This window comes from Lichenostomus cassidix, chromosome 4, assembly GCF_008360975.1.
Source record: "Lichenostomus cassidix isolate B80296 chromosome 4, HeHo_3.0, whole genome shotgun sequence".
Classification (NCBI taxonomy): Eukaryota; Metazoa; Chordata; class Aves; order Passeriformes; family Meliphagidae; genus Lichenostomus; species Lichenostomus cassidix.
Window position 1 is genome coordinate 24,526,466 of NC_139484.1, and position 15,141 is coordinate 24,541,606.

Genomic DNA, 15,141 nt, shown 5'->3' on the forward strand with positions numbered 1-15,141 from the left:
TTTGGGAGCGGGGAAGAAGGATCACCCCTATTTCCTTCCCTTCTAAACCGCTGAAAAAGTAGCTGTTTGCGTGGGAGCATTTGAAAGCAAGCCCTGTGGGGGGGAGGCGCTCACTTTTTTTTTACACGAAACGGCCCTGCGTGCTTATGTTTAATCCTTCATAGCCTCGGGCTGTCGCCTCTGGCCGGCGGCGGGGCGGTGTCGGAGCCCGGCCCCCTGCCCGCCCACAGCCCCACAGGCCGGGGTCAGGCCGCCGCGGGCCTCGCCTCCCGCCCGCCCCCGCCATCTTAAACCGCTACGCGCCGCCAGCCGCCGCAGGCCGCCGCTGCTGCCGCCGGAGAGATGGCGGAGCCCGGCACGGCAGCTGGGACGTGGCTGCTGCGGCCGCCCACGGCCACCGAGCTGCTGCTGGCGGCCCTGTGCTGGCTCGGCTGCTTCTGGCTGCTGCGGCGGCGGCCGCGGTCGCTGTCGGGGCTGCCGCCGGGCCCCGCGCCCTGGCCGGTCGTGGGCAACTTCGCCTTCGCCCTTCTGCCGCCTCCGCTGCTGCGCAGGTTTGCGGTGGAGGTGCGGGGCGGCGACCGGGTCTCCCCCGCCTTCTCGCCCCACGTCTTCCTCACCGGCCTCACCAAGATGTACGGCAGCATCTACCGGCTCTTCGTGGGCAGCCGCCCCTTCATCGTCCTCAACACCTTCGGGGCGGTGCGGGAGGCGCTGGTGCAGAAGGCGGAGGTGTTCAGCGACCGGCCCTCCGTGCCCATCGTGCTCATGATCACCCACAACAAGGGTAAGCGCCCCGAGTCCCTGTCGGGGAGCTGCCGCACAGCCGGGGCTGGCCGGGGTGATGCTTGGGAGCGATACCGAGCGGGAGCTGCTCGGGACCGTGGCTGCCCTGCCGAAATTTGTAAATAACTCCCACCAATTGTGGGCTGAACCATTTGCTTGCTTTGTGCTCCTCGCGTGTTCCTGGCCCTGCTGCTGACAGAAAGCGCTCAGAGAAACTCGCCTTCCCTTGAGGTGGATGTGCAGCATCCCCGCGAAGTTGGCAGTGCTGCACCGTGCACCACAGGGCGCGTCTGGGTGACTGAAGTGCCCGATCCCTTTAGCTCTGTGTAAACAGGCTGAGGAGCGGCTGAGGGAGCTGGCGTACTTTAGCCTGCAGAAAAGGAGTCTCAGGGGAGACCTTATCGCTCTGTACAGCTGCCTGAAGAGAGGCTGTAGCCAGGAGGCGGCCGGTCTCCCAGGTAATTAAGCGATAGGACAAGAGGAAACGGCCTCAAGTTGCACCGAGGGGAAGTTTAGGTTGGGCATTAGGAGGAATGTCTTCACAGAAAGGGTGATTTGGCGGTGGAATTGACTGCACGGGGAGATGGTGGAATCACAGATGGTGGAGGTGTTAAGGGAAAGGCTGCATGTGGCACTCAGTGCCATGGCTCAGTTGACACAGTGGTATTCGGTTGTGGGTTGGACTCAATCTCAGAGGTCTTTTCCAGCCTCATGGATGCTATGACTGGCATTTTTGCAGGTGTTTAAGGAACAGCTGGTCTGTCACCTGGGGGCTTTCTGGTTTTGGCTGTGAGGAGAAGAAATTTCACATCCTTGGGCAGTGAGTGGTTCAAAACTGAGCGCTCTGCCATTTCTTACCGAGGTGGCAGAGGCTGAGAGCAAGCATCTGTGGAGTCCCATGGCTGCGCAGCCCGCACTGCCTGTGTGCAAGCTGCTGTTGCTGAGATGTTTGCAAATACATTATTCTGCTTGTCAAAACTTACTGAGCGTATATGGGGTTTGTTTTTTGGGTTTTTTTTTGTTTTTTTTGTTTAAGAGTTCAAGGAAGAGTTACTAGCTTTTGCAAGAAAAAGGCACGGAGAGTTTAAACACATGCTGGCAATAGTGCAGGTAGAATTTCTTCATGTTTAGATTTTAGGTCATTACAGATGTAATGTTTGTGGAAATCTACTTACCCTTTTTCAGTTTAGGAGGTGTGCCCCAAAAGACTTGTTAGTGCACTCGCTTGTTGTGAAACTTATCTTTTTTATTTTTTTCCAAGCCTAGGGAAGTCTATTTTTTAAGTGCCTGAAACTTTTTTTTTCTTTTTTTCTGTACCAGAATTGCCTCAGTAAAGAGAAGAAGAAAGTGATGGACCAAGATCATGTTTATTAAAATGCTTATTGGGTAGCATTGCTGAAATCAGTTTAAAGAATAAAAAAATAGAAAAAAGAATCATGTTGGTTTAATGATACTGGTTCAAGACAGTACTGGCACGTTATTATCATGCGTGAGTATTTTTAGGTACAGTAGGAGGAGGAAAGGGGGAGAGAATTTAGGTAATTTTAGCAGTACTGTAAAACCTCATGTTCAGGCCCATGGTAGATTTATTTTTTCTTGAATGCCATGAATTTCTTATGTTTCTTGTTCTCTGTCAGACTTTTTGGAATATGGTGATACAAAGAGTAGCCAGACAGTTGGCAGCTTCCACTGGTGGGTGCTCCAGAGAGTTGAAAGCACCAGGAGCCTGTTGTCCATCGCCAGAGCATGCTGCAGCCAAGTCCAGGGATGGTGCCTGTCTGTTGCACTGTGGCAGGGATATTGTGTTGCTTTAGGGCTTATCTCAGATGTGTCTCTGTTGTGTGAGAGATGCAAATAAAACAATTGTACCCGGGGGAGGGCAGGTAGAAGTATCAGAAACGGCAAATACTGCATTTCAGCAACTTGATTAGCAAAGGAGGGAGGCCTTCTTGGCTGGATAGAAAGTGCCATAGAAACTTAAAGGAGAAGGTACAAGTCAGTTCTTAATTGAAGGCTTCCACACATATGTCTGCAGAAAGAGAAATAGTAGACTGGGGATAAAAAAGAGATTTCTGTGGCTTGGTTTTAGTGTTTTAGGTTTTTGTATTGTATAGCTATGAGAGGTAGCAAAGACTGAATCTGCAGAGTAGATGGGAGTCTGAGTGGTTGTCTGCCTTTACAGCCCTGTCCTGTGCATATCCAGATGGGGATGTCTGACAGTACAGAAGCTGAATGTTATTAAATGTCATGACTGCTGTGTTTGTCAGTGTTCCCAGTATTGTAGCAACACTGGAGCTAGCAGTAAAAAACAGGGGGGAGGGAGAGGAGTAAGTAAGCATTTGCCAGAACTTGCTCCTTGTAAGCATTTGAATTTTTTTCATGTAAAAAGGGGGAATAAAGTGAACTCTGGTTTTGTGAATTTGTTGGTTATATTGAAGGGTTTCATTATAGTTACACAGAAATTAGGCCTCTGTAATGAGCATGAAGTCCTGGTTATTGTTGCTTCAGAATTTATTATTGTCTTTCCTTCAGGGTTTTTTTGTCGTCATTTGTTTGGTTTGTTTTGCATTAGTTTGTTTGCAGGGGTGGTTGTTTTTGTTGTTAGGCTTTTTTTTTTTTTTTTTTTTTAAGAGTAGAGATGTCTGTGCTGTGTAACTTGACTTTCTGAGACAGGCAGATTTTCTTTGAAATCAGCAAAGGACTATTCCATTATTGTAGCTTGGTAGTGATGCAATTGAGAGTTTGCTTTCTTCTCTTACCTCTGTTATTCTATCTTTATGCTGTTCTTTCTTAGTCTGTCTCCTGTAGTATTCTTTCCCAATTTGCAAATGAGTTATTAGTATTCTGCAGCAATTTGGGGTCCGGGGACATCAGAAAACACCCCTGCTCTCTGCAGGACTGCTGGAGAGACTCCCTGGGTGTGGGGAGGTGTGTTGTTGGTGTTAGCTTTTCTGTGGGACTAGGGCAGTCTCTTCTACATTCAAGACAATAGGTCTGTTTTCTTTTATGAAAGTATTTGGATCCTAAAACTAGTTTTCCTAACCACAAAAATTGAAGAGACTGTGGATGCATAGCCTGTTTTGGAGATACTTGTTATAAGTTGGAAGTAGTGATAACTTTGTTTCGTTCCGAGAAATCCATGTTACTTTTGCAACCCAGCCACAAACCCTAGAGTTGGTTCTTGGCCAAATTCATCCCCAAATGTGCCTGTTTCTCCACTTAACCTACTTGAGGACACCAGTGCTAACAGGAAACAGTTGAGAAAGGAAATCTGGAAAGTTTTTAGTTCTGTTTTTGAAGGGCCAGGAAGTGGGCATTTGAATAGATTGCCTAAAGAATGTCTTCATACAGAGAAGATGAAATTCAGCTGATTCTTAGCTTGTCCTGACTCTTCAAAATGTTCTTGTTTAGGACATTTGAAGCTAGGTCATGTGTTTGTATTTGTTTAGCATTAGGGGCGAGGAACATTAACTTGTAGTAGAAATGTAGGTGATGTTAAGTGTTGAAATATGGTGCATCTTTCAGTACTTACTTACTACTTCAATTTTCTTATGGCTATTTCTCCTTTTAAATTGAACATTAAGATTTGCTGTTGACAGAAGAAGTGATGTTGCTTTCATAAAGTAATGTTTTGTTTCCAGAAAAAAAAAAAAGATGTGATGTCATTTTAGTAGAAGAACAAATCCTGAGCTAGGTCATGCTTGATGATTAAACGTTCTCAGGTTAACCATGGAGTACATTAGAAATAGCAGGTTGTGTATTTGTTACCCTGTGGTGTCTTTGGTGTGGTTTTTTAATTCAACAAAAGAGATGTTTCTGTTTGTAAGGGAGTAATAGAGATTTAATTTAAATGATGTTTCATAATGACACAATCATGCAGAACAAGTGCCTAGGGGCATCAAAACTGTTGAGATGAAAATCAAGCAGGTTTTTGCCAAGTGTCTCTGAACCTGTCTTCATCTTCCTAGTTTTCTTGCAGTGTGAGTATCCTGCATTTTTATGAAAACTTAAAGAAAAAACTCTCTTTTAATATAAACTCATGCAAAAAGTATTGAGAAGTTTGTATAACATGAAGGGCAAAAAATGCAAATCAGTTTGTGTTTTAGTGTCTTCTGTTGTGCCTGCTGAAGGAATTCCTGTCTTGGGATGTTGATGAGAAAAGGCTCTGTCGAGCATATGTCCCAGACTGGCAGTTCCCATTTCTCCATCTATTTGCGTCTTGCAAAGTCTAATGAAACTAGTGATGTAACTTGAATATTCATTTCACTGATCAGAAAAAGGAGGGATAGGGCTTCCAAAAGCTATTATAAAGAACCTCGTGTTCTTCCTTTAGCTCCTAGCTGAGTGCTTGGGGGAGATTTGCTGTGTACCATTTCCCTCCCTTCTGGCTCCTGTGTTGCAGGCCTGTCTAACCATTTCCTATTGAAAACTGAGCATTTTGATTTCAGACTGTCTCTTTTTCTTTCAGGTGTTATTTTTGCACCTTATGGCCCTGTCTGGAAACAACAGAGGAAATTCTCTCTCGCAACATTGCGTCATTTTGGAGTAGGAAGACACAGCTTAGAGCCTAAAATCATTGAGGAGCTGAACTTCATAAAGGAGGAAATGCTGAAGCATGGAAAGGACTCATTTAATCCTTTCCCAATCATTCGCAACGCGGTGTCCAATGTTATCTGTTCCATGGCCTTTGGCAGGCGTTTCAACTACGAAGATGATGAGTTCAAGACGATGCTGAAGAACATGGCCCGAGCCCTGGAGCTGAGTGTCAACAGCTACATGATCCTGGTCAACATCTGCCCTTGGCTCTACTACCTTCCCTTTGGGCCTTTCCGCGAACTTCGGCAAACTGAGTTAGACATTACTGCTTTTCTGAAGGGAATAATTGCTCAGCACAGGGATACACTGGATGCAGCAAATCCCAGGGACTTCATTGATATGTACTTCATTCATGCAGAAGAAGAGAAGAACAACAAGGAGAGCAGCTTTAATGATGATTACCTGTTTTTTATCATTGGTGACCTCTTCATTGCAGGCACAGATACTACTTCCAACACATTGCTCTGGTGCCTGCTCTACATGTCTCTTTACCCTGAAGTACAAGGTAAGACTGCTTTTATTATAGGTGATTTATCCCAGACTGTAAAGCTCTAGATGGATGCTCATAAACAGCAGCAAACAGCAACAGTGAAGAAATCGTTTGGAGTGCCAACAGTACGTGTGTATGTATAATTCAAAAGGCTGGTATGTAATCAGACATCTTCTATCCTGCTGTGCTATGATGATTTCTAGGTTAGAGCAATATATTAAGTACTAAATGGCCCTTTATTCTGTGACTTTTTTCTGTTTTGGGTCAACTTTATCTTTCCCAAGCAATTCCAGGGAACTTTAGCATGTTTGAAAAACTTTGGCAATTGTGGCATTCCAGGCATACAGTAGTGAAATAAGGTGTGTGAGGACCATAGTGGTACGGTCTGCTTTTATGCCTTCCTGAGCTGGGAAGTTCTTGAGCCTAGGGACAGAGTCTGGGGAAGGGAAACAGTACCTGCTGTAGAGGAGGATCAAATCAGAGGCAGCTTAAGCAAATTGAACTTGCACAAATGCACAGCACCAGCTGTCAGTGTCATTGTCATCTCCCCATCATTCTTGAGTAGACATGGCAGTTGGGTATGTTGCTGATGATGAGGGGCAAGGGGGAGACACATGGAACACGTGACCACAAAGCAGAGACACAAAAACTTAGTCTTATTCAGTGTTTGAGAAAGATGACAGGGGAAGCCTTATGCTGACTACAAGTATCTGATCAAAAGATGCTAAGCAGATGGAAGGAAGTCTCTCCTGAGCTGTGCAGTGGAGGGAAGGGAAGCAGCGGAGACAACCTCCAACAAGAAAATTCTGATCAGGTAATAGGAATAGAAATTGCCCTGTGAACATGGCAAAGGAGGGACACAGATTGTTCTGAGTGTTAACAGAATATCTGGCTTTGGAAATTTTCAAAACTAAGTGGGGCATGACCCTGACTAGTCTCACGTACCCTCAAAGTTGGATCTGTCTGGAATAATCTCTTTAAATAGGTCAAGATCATAGTTTATTGCACAAAGTCAATCAAGCTGTTGACCAAAGATTGCAAAATAGGGCATCAATTCCGTGCATGGAGGAGAGAGTTCACTGGGGACAAATGGAAAGTAAACTTTTATTGCATAGGCTTATTCTTCTGTTTTTAATGTTGTGTGTTATCACTGCTTGACCTGATATGCAGTTACATGAATAAGATATATTCTAAATTACACAAATGAGATCTAGAAGAGTTTTGTGTTTGGTTTTCTAACCTCTTTCTGTTCTTCCTGGCATTTGTATGTTATGTGCTAGTCAGTTTTCACTTTTCTACTGATCTCTAACTGTTTTGTTGCTTCTCTCTGATTTCTCCTCTCCTTATGCTGTGGCTCTTGTCAAGTAACCTAAATATGCTCAGTAGTCCAGACTGTATCACTTATCCATGGAATGTGATTCTGTTGCTTTTAGTATCCCATTCCTTACGTATCCTCATTACCTTGGAGTTATGTATGAGCCTGTTGGTTTTTTTTATTCCCAGTAATACATTTCTCTTAAATGTATTTCTTCCCTAGAGAAAATACCTGAATTTTGTATCTTTTAGAAGTAGCAAAAGTTGCTTTCAGACATGAAAAGGCAAACTAAGGGCTATGAGAGGAATAAAAATTCAGGAATAGTAAATTTCTCTTTGGAAAGCAGTTTTGTTTTTACAGGGAAATAGAGAAGGATGTGGATGGACACTATGGTGAGGCTATGGGGATTATTTGGTTTGTTCTGTTTCCTGACTTTATTTTGGTCCTTCTTCTGAAGGAAGACTGCTGCAGATCTGTGAGATTTTTAAATATATGAAAAGTAGTGGAGCAGTTCAAATAGCACGCAGTTGCAGAGACTGCTGAAGTTTACATTTTGCAGCTGGTAATGTGAGCAGCAGTTTGGCTGCTTTCTGTATAGTTCATCATATCTTTACAAACTCTGAACAAACAAGTTGTTCAGAATAAAGCACTGGTGTGACATGTGGCGTGAGACAATTTTATTTTTTTATTTTTTATTTTTTTTAAATTTTATTTTTTTTAATTGAAAACTATTTATTTGTTTAGATTGCTGTGGACATGCATGCCTGAATACAGGGCTATGAGGTGTCCCTAATAAAAGTAACAACCCTCCCTCCCAAAGAAGGTACTGGAGAGTCACGCTGTCAGCACATCTCTTGCCAAACTTTTTGTATTTTTTAATATTCCTCAAACATGAGTGTTTCTGCTGGCAAACCCAGTAGGTGGCAGCAGCAGCTCGTTAGACACAGTTCAGGCAGCACTTGTGGATGCTGCTCAGGAAACTGGGACACTTTTTGTGCATTGAGCTTTTATTTAATCTTGTATCACAGCTGAGGAGAGAAAAGAGCCAAAACTCAGAGTATCAGCAGCCTGGTTGGAAAAGGCGAGTAGGACAACCACAATGTATGCAGGATATAAAGAGTAAAAAATGACAACTGGCTTTTATTATTTTTGATTAAAGGTTAGTTTTGAGGTCTTCTCTTTCAAGATTGTCTTTTGCTGTGTAGCTAGATTCCAAGTTACCTGCAAGAAAAGGCACATCATCCTGTATGTACATAGGTGAAGCAAATCCTGAATCTTGGAAACTTCTGTGAAGAGAATTACTTGTATGCTGAGCCTTCACTGAAATGAAAGGGGCAAGCAAATAATTTGATATTTTTTTGCTTCCCATGAATGAGAAAGTAGATAAGTACATGAACTTTTTTTTTTTTTAAAACTTTGCAGAAGCGCTGTATGGGAAAGGAGTATCTGCTGCTGCTTTTGGAGAAAATGGGAAGTAGCTGAGTTTAGCTTCTGTGAATAGAATGTAGGAAATGGCAAGAATGAGTTAAATGGCTTCAATGCTTGCAGTAACAGCACCAGAATTCCTGCTCCAGAATGAAGTATCTAAAGCAGCTGCATGAAAAACTTTACCATCTCTTCATGCTCAGGCACACACTACGTGCAGTTCTCTTACTGTTCAAGTTTTTAATTGCAGAGCAGAAGCTTGATTTTTTCATCATTCAAATTACTGTGTAGTTAAACTCCTGAAGTAAGATTATGAATATGTTTGGAGTTGCAACAGGACTTTTTCTGTATTTTTCCAATACCAAAGGGCTAGCAAGCTCTGTCATCTCAGTAGCTTTACTCTTGACAGTATTAAGATTGTGCTTGATGGTTTTCTTAAATGAGTCTGTTCTTCAGACTAACGTTAGCATAGTTGTTTCAGCTAGAAATCACACCTTGAAGTAATTTTTGAGAAATCTATGTAAACAATGAAGCAAGCATAGGCAGATGAAATTGAGATGATGTCTTCCCACATACTGTGTCTTTTGACTTTTTTTATTTTTCTTGCTCTCTTTGACTAGAGAAGGTTCATGCAGAAATCGAAGCAGTTCTAGGACGTGACAAGGTGCCATCTCTTGCTCACAAGGCTCAAATGCCCTTCACAGAGGCAACCATTATGGAAGTGCAGAGGATGACTGCGGTTGTTCCCCTTTCTATTCCTCGAATGGCCTCAGAAACTGCTGGTAAGCACTTCTAGAGACTGCTTGTTACAGCATTTCTTCTGGGGATGAAGATCTGATGGGACATCTAGTGATAATTTACAAAGACCTCATTTACGTATCGGACATGCAAAGTAAATATTTAAAAAGCCCTTTATAGGCAGTAGGTGGCCTTGACATACTTCTCTGTGTAAGCAGCATGTCTGACCTGACATCCAGAGCTTTTTTTTGAGTGAAATCTTGAGTGATTTCTTTGGTGGGGGTCAGCTTCTATTGACTAATGTGCTTACTCATAGTTAGCAGCTGAGACTCCACTTTTGTACCTGAAACAGCAGAGTTGTTTTCGGCATTCTGACATAGAGGTCTCAAAACATCAATTCAGAGTAATTGGTTAGCTAAAGATTTATACCATTGACCTCCCCATGTACAGAAAACATTAAGAAATATGCTCTTCCAACTCATCTGTGTGTTTTCTTAGACATAGCTGAGCACTGGCTGAAGTCAGTGTGAGACAGCAATACTTGGCTTTTAAACCCATTACTGAATTGATCTGCTCTTTTAAATGTTTTGATTTGCAGGACAGTGAGGTGCAACAAGCTGAAATGAGACTAGTCATTTCACAACCCCTTGTGTGACAGCAGTTCAAAATCCATCCTTTGACTGTGGTGGGTCTTGATGACAGCACAGGAGCAGGAGGAAAGTGGGTCACAGCACTGGCATGCTGCAGAGTGCATTTCTGACAATTGCTGCTTCCTTCTTTCTGCAAAAGCTGTTGGTGTAACTCGATGTCTTTCCACTTGCTCAGGCCTGCATGATTCTGACTCGAGGTAGCAGAGATCACCTTTGTCTTAAACTTTTGGTACATTTGCAGCCTGCAGCTAGGGATCGATATAATTTTTTCTGACATCCTCTAGTTGTCTTTTTACTGGTATGTTTCCCCTGTTTCCTTCTAGCAACTTCTCAGATCTCTGTCTCTGCTTTTGTTCAAAGTGCTCCAGGGATATACTATTCCTAAGGGTAGTGTGATTGTGCCCAACCTGTGGTCAGTACACAGAGATCCTAACATTTGGGAGAAGCCAGATGAATTTCAACCATCAAGATTTCTGGATGAAAATGGCCAGCTAATAAAGAAAGAGGCATTCATTCCTTTTGGAATGGGTAAGATAATCTACATGGAGTCACTAGCTGGGTGCATGGGTGGTGGTGTTTCAAGTACAGGGCCTTGGAGGTGGTAGATGTAAAAGTTGCACATAGGACCAATTATAGAAGTAGATTTATTATCCCAGGTGGTGGCTTGCAGAATGGTTTGGCTTCCTAAATAGCCAGTCACAAGAAATTATGAATTGTCCTTTGATCTTACTTTTCCTGTGAGTATAAATGCTGTTAGTATGAAGTAGTACAGCTGAGCAAGAATTAGACTCAAATACAGGAGGCCAGAGCTTCAGAGTTCATAGCTTAATAGTAGTTTTAGTCTTTCTGTGTTTGGACTGTGGTAGTAGCACAGGAATTACATGTGTGTTAACAAATAGGTCAACTGTATAAAGCCAGTAATACATCTCTTCTAACTGTTCTTTAGGTAAACGTGTGTGCATGGGGGAGCAGTTGGCAAAAATGGAGCTGTTCTTGATATTTGTAAGTCTAATGCAAAGTTTTACCTTTCTGTACCCTGAAAATGCTGAAAAACCATCCATGGAGGGAAGATTTGGTCTAACTCTAGCTCCATGTCCATTCGACATAATAGCTTTGAAGAGATGATACGACATCAAAAAGATTAAGCAAAGAAATAATGCACTTTTAAAATACAGCCTTCTTTTTTTACTTCCAGCTTATTTTGTTACTTTCTTTCCAGAAAAAAAAAAACCAAAAACAACTGCTTATGCTTTCCTAGTCAGTGAGAATGATTCATTTAGGCTTCTGGAAAGAGAAGATTTTTTTTGTCAGCTGTTGCATTCCACAAATGAACTGAGAGCATGGTTTTTAATTTGGTATTAAAACTTGGTGGGCTTAACCACTGTCTATTACTGTCAGTTTGTCAAAAGTTGATTATGGGAGAATGGTCCAAAACATTTGTTACTGCTCTAGCAAATAATAATTGTAAAAAATTGTGAAAGCAGCACATAAACATTTCATTTACCAAAGGAATGAAGCACATCATATAATATTGAAAGTATTAATAAATAAGAGATTGTTAGCATTTGCTATGTAAAGAAACATTGTAACTGAGCTTAAATAATTACATGTACTTTTTGGAAATTACTAAATAACATTACTTTTAACCTTGGAGGATTCTTGTTTGCAAGTAACTCATAGGTGTAGTGTAGATTGGATCAAATCAGTCTGGATTTTGGATTCCTGGATCCAAACATACTTGACATTCAGGGCTCACTGTAAGAAAGCAAGTACCAACTCTGAAAACCCAGGGTTTGAGGCCAAATGAATCATTGAACACGCCACATTCTCAACATGAAATGAGTGTGCAGCATCGGGATGCAGATGTTTTATCTCAGAATATAAATGAGAGCGGAGTTCTCTAACAGGAAACAACAGAACTCTGTTCTCTCTGGTGCCAAACATATTCACGACAATATTTGTGCTGCCTCTTGGCATTTGCTGTTTCCCTCATGGCAGCAGTGGCTGCAGGCTGGATGAGTTCAGCAGCTGCTCACTGGAGAAAACAATACATGTGTAGTTCTGAAGTCAAGGTTTGCACGCAGGTGTTTCATCCACAGGCAGTGGGGACAGAACTGCCACAACCTCTGGCTTTGGGAGTTGGAGTCTTCAAATATAGCATCACTACAGCATTATAGGTGAAGGCCTTATGCATTTACCATGGAACAGGAGGAAGCTGACAAACTTGAGGTTTTAATATAATGGCCCTCTCTTTGTTATCTCTCATATAGAGTAAAAATACTTGTAGTTCGAAGTATTAGTGTATCTTACTCTTTTCACATGCAGAATCTTAGTTCTGTTAACCACTGTCAAAACAACTGCCAAGGAAACCTCATGTTAGGTGTTTCAGAACAGGGCACTCAGTCCTGCCTTGTATTTCAAATGCAGAAAGTGATCTTTTGGGAGAATGTGTAACAATTAACCTTTAAATAGTTTTTCTTAATTATTCTTAAATCTCTTTACACTCCTTTTGATCTATCAGAATTTCATATCACATTAACTAAGTTATTATATATTCTTCTAAAGATTTTTTCCCCTCACTGGAGATCTAGAGAATACCAGGAGCCCTCCTAATGTCAATTTTAAAAGACTGGAATGAGAATTTGACTGTAATTTAGATGTGGGTATTCCATAGCAGAAACTAAACTAGATTGTAAAAGAAGGGAACTTTTCAGCTTTAAATTAATGTCTGGTTTTGTCACTTTTTACCTTGAAGTTTTAAAAGCCAGGTAGTGCCTAACAAAGACTGTAAGATAGTTATTTTGCATTTAAATTAAGGTTTTCTGTTACCTGTTTTTAATAACAGAGTGCCTTAATTTCAGATTTATGTTTTTTGGTGGTCAGGTATCCCACTGTTTGTTTGAGAACTTTCAATTCCTAAATAGTTAAACGTTGGACGAAAAAGACTTGTGTTAATTCTTTTTTTTTTTTTGAATGAAATTTTTGAAAATTTAGCACAATAAAAAGTTGAGTTTGGACCAGTGCTAGTGAACTTGCTCTAAAACCTGACAGTATTGGAGAATTAAGCACTTTCTTTAATTTAATTTTTTATTTTCCAATGAATAAATAGATTCTATAGAGTTGGGATTTTTGTCTGGAAATCCTAAAATTATGCTTAATTGAGAAGCTAAAATTAAGTGCTGATAATATTTATCTTTCTGTTGAAATGCCTCTTTAAGCAACATAATGATGTTGGTGTGCAACTGATTACTTGTACAAAATGCCTGTCCTTTTAATCAGTGAGGACACATTTGAAAAGCACTTTAGTATTTTTTTACAGATTCCAAAGAAGATGCAATTCACATAATCCCCTAGTATGTGAAACTGTACATATCTGATTGTTTTGCCTGCTGAATTTAGTTTAAAAGGTCACCTTTGTAAGCTATCCTTTGAAAAGCAGCCTTCTACAAATACTACTTTGACAACGTGTTTTTTGGTGATACCTGTAATCAAATGTTGCATCGTGCAACAAGCTAAAATTACTGATGAGAAGTTTCAGCCACGTCAAGGTCTGCCAGAGTCCAGGATACTGTCGGAAATGACAATAAAGACCTGCCTTTCATACCTTCCAGGTGCACTGAAATTTCCACAGGATACCATGAAAGTAGCTAAACAATAGCATAAAAGCAACACAATCTTTGTGGTTTTCAAAGTGTGTTTCCATCTTCAGCTAACTGTACAACGGTAGCACATTTGGTTTATGTTTGTAAATGTATCCTCCCCCTCAGCTTTTTTTTTAGCAGAGGAAGCATCTCAAATGCCTTTTTGAAAAATGTATGTTCATATAAGTTGGTGACTGTTTCTGAATGCTGAAAATATCTTTATTTCTCAAATTACTTCAGACTTTGCTTTAATGTATTTTTATTTTGAATAAAGTAATTCCCAAATAAGCGTTTCCCAGCTTTGCGTAGTCATTTCAATGAGTTCCCCTTAATGACTAAGCTTGTGGTGTTTGGCATCTTACATCTTGCAAATAAAACTTTTGAGAAAAAAAGAAGTGTTAAAAATGCTTTGGATGAGGCGTGAAGGAGGTGGGGAAACAAAGTGAAATTGGGAAAATAATGCTGCCAGGCATGTTGTGGTCAAATGACGGAAAGAGTATCCAGGCATGTTGTGGTCGAATGATGGAAAGAGTATGTTTTAAAAATACTGTTACCCAGAGTAAAAGAAGAGAGAAGGGTAGAGATGAGGAAGAAAAAAGTGCAAATGAGTTGTCAGCAGGAGAAGATGTGCAATCTGTAGGAAAGAAAATCTTGGGCAGAAGTTGAGGTGTAGGTTTTTTTTGACTCCTGGCATGGGGGGGGGGGGTGGAGGGCAGAGAGGGAAGGGAGTGCCCAGGGGGAGCCTGGGGTAGAGGGCACAGAGCCCCCGAGGGCTCTCAGCAGATCCTTCTACATGGAAGGGGAGGGCTGAGCAGGATGCAGCTGAAGAGCTTGTGAGGAAAGGGTGGGTGTGAGCCCTGCTGTTAACCAGGAGCTGGGCACCCAGGAACATCAGCTGTATGTGGACGGCTTGTATTTTATGCCCTGCAGTTAGGTCGCAGGTTACTTGGCATACAGCTTTTTTTTTGGTTAGTTGGTTGGTTGGTTGGTTGGTTTTTTTTTTTTTTTGGGGCGGGGGAGGGGGGGAATTCATTAATTACCACTCAGCTGTCATTTCTATACACAAAGATCAGTAAGGGTGAGTCTCTGGGTAAAGCTGTTTCCACAGTCACTTCCTGCCTCTGTCTCATCCAGGGGAGTTTTTTGCAGACATTTGGTACAAAGTGCAGAGTTACGAGAGTGCAATACGTATTTTATTTGAAGAAAACATGCTGCTTAATGTTTATCCCGATGCTTACTCAAGTAGTTATTGCTGTGTTGTCAGCTGCTGCTGCTGTTGCTGACTTGAAGTGCAGGTCTTTGTGGTGATAAATGAATTAGATGGAAAATCAGGGCAGTCGGCATCTGATATGATAGCTGTTAGTGTTTAAAACGGAAGGATTTTTTGTTGTTGTTTTGTTATGTTTGTTTATTATATAGCTTGTGCTAGCCTGGAAATAAAGTCCCCTTCTAGGCAGGAAACATTTGTTGTGGAGAGAGAGCTAATGATGTGAACAGGAGGAA

The 15,141-nt window shown here is 41.7% G+C and overlaps 1 protein-coding gene across 1 annotated transcript; it reads left to right on the forward strand.

The window, feature by feature from the left end:
- The first annotated feature begins 283 nt into the window (after positions 1-283).
- Positions 284-13,926, forward strand: CYP2U1 (cytochrome P450 family 2 subfamily U member 1). Its single transcript, XM_085058361.1, has 5 exons — positions 284-784; positions 5,252-5,884; positions 9,230-9,391; positions 10,358-10,525; positions 10,944-13,926. The coding sequence occupies exons 1-5, from the start codon at positions 343-345 to the stop codon at positions 11,120-11,122; spliced, it is 1,584 nt and encodes a 527-aa protein (XP_084914487.1). The 5' UTR covers positions 284-342; the 3' UTR covers positions 11,123-13,926.
- Positions 13,927-15,141: the final 1,215 nt, after the last annotated feature.